This window comes from Echinops telfairi, unplaced genomic scaffold (genome assembly GCF_000313985.2).
Source record: "Echinops telfairi isolate 266 unplaced genomic scaffold, ASM31398v2 ScPeMD7_7412;HRSCAF=8450, whole genome shotgun sequence".
In the NCBI taxonomy this organism is placed as follows: domain Eukaryota; kingdom Metazoa; phylum Chordata; class Mammalia; order Afrosoricida; family Tenrecidae; genus Echinops; species Echinops telfairi.
Window position 1 is genome coordinate 1,793,252 of NW_022111312.1, and position 1,386 is coordinate 1,794,637.

Below are 1,386 nucleotides of genomic sequence, written 5' to 3' on the forward strand. Positions count from 1 at the left end.
GAAGATCACAGGCCAGTGGGTGGGAAGTCTTGTGGATCCAGTGGCGTTGTAAGCATCTCAGCGCTGGCAGGGGTCTCCACACGACTTCTCCAGTGTCTGGCTCCATCAGCCTCTCCCCATGAGTCTTCTCCACAGGGATGTCTCGCAGGGAGTGATCAGAGAGGGAGTGTGTGCCCCGCCTCCAGGGAGGAAGACAGGAGTCCCCAGAATCCTCAGGAGAAGGCCATGTCCACACAGAGGCCTCATTGGCTATGACCTGATTGACAGACTAGACTCCACCCCTTCACTCTGAATCCTCAAATTGACACCAGATTGTTACTACCACAATATCTCAGGGAATCTCAAAATTCCCTTCTCTCTCCCATCCACTCCCACCCCTAAGTTTCTGTTTGGAACAAAATATAGGATTTATAAACATTTTTAAAAATGTTTTTCTATTTTCATATATATGTCAGGTAGTATGTAGGGTAATTTATATAGGTAATTGTAAGTTAATATGAAAAAAAGGCAGGACTGTTTGTATTTTCCCCCCCCCAAAAAAAACAACCCCCCAAGAAACAAGCTCGCTGTCATTAAGTTGATGCCGACTCATGGTGACTCTATAGGACACAATGACCCTGTGGGCTTCCAAGACTGGCACTCTTTATAAAAGACCCTGCTCTCCCCCATGGAGCGGCTGGTGGTTTCGAACTGCCAGACTGTGGCTCACAGCCTAATGCATAACTATTACCCTTCCAGGGTTCTTACCGCATTTGTACAGCGTGACTGTCGTCAGCGCACTTACACAAAAGTGTACACGCATAGGTATATATACGCACATGTACACATATTCCACCACCAGCATATCCAAGTATATGCATATGCATGTATGTGTATGCGCAGACACCTCTCCCCCTGCACCGTTAGCTCAGGGACATTAACTGCAGTCACTGATGCACACAACGCCTTCGCCGCCATCTTGAACAGCAGCTCGGGACCTCTTAGGCTGGCCGCGTTTTCCGTGTTGTCTCTCTCAGCCTTTTGTGTATATGTGTGCAGTTGGTTGGTTCCTGTCTGTACTGGTCGCTTCACCACCATCTGCCAGCAGGGGCGCCCCTGGGTCTGAACATTGGAGGGCTCACTGGGGGATCAAAGGGCAGAGCAGGTGGGGGACCGAGGGAGGGGACTTTGCTGGAGGCTGATGGGGGAGGGGGGGCTCCTTCCCCGCTTCCATGAGGAGTGGAGGTCAACACCGGAGGGAGGGCTGCTTTCTGAGGACGGAGGAGGTGGAGGAGGGGGACACTTTCCCTCGAAGCATCTCTGAAGCCCCTCATCGGATCCATCTTCTCTCCCTGTCCTCCCCGCTTTCCCCATCCCTAGAATCTCTTTGGGATCATCGCCAGCGTC

The 1,386-nt window shown here is 51.5% G+C and overlaps 1 protein-coding gene across 1 annotated transcript in view; it reads left to right on the forward strand.

The window, feature by feature from the left end:
* The window catches only part of MYO1H (myosin IH), a 54,324-nt gene that overhangs the window by 19,601 nt on the left and 33,337 nt on the right, over nucleotides 1–1,386 (forward strand). The window contains exon 7 of the mRNA XM_004709646.2: nucleotides 1,360–1,383. Coding sequence (XP_004709703.1) covers nucleotides 1,360–1,383 — 24 coding nt within the window. The remainder of the gene's footprint in view (nucleotides 1–1,359; nucleotides 1,384–1,386) is intronic.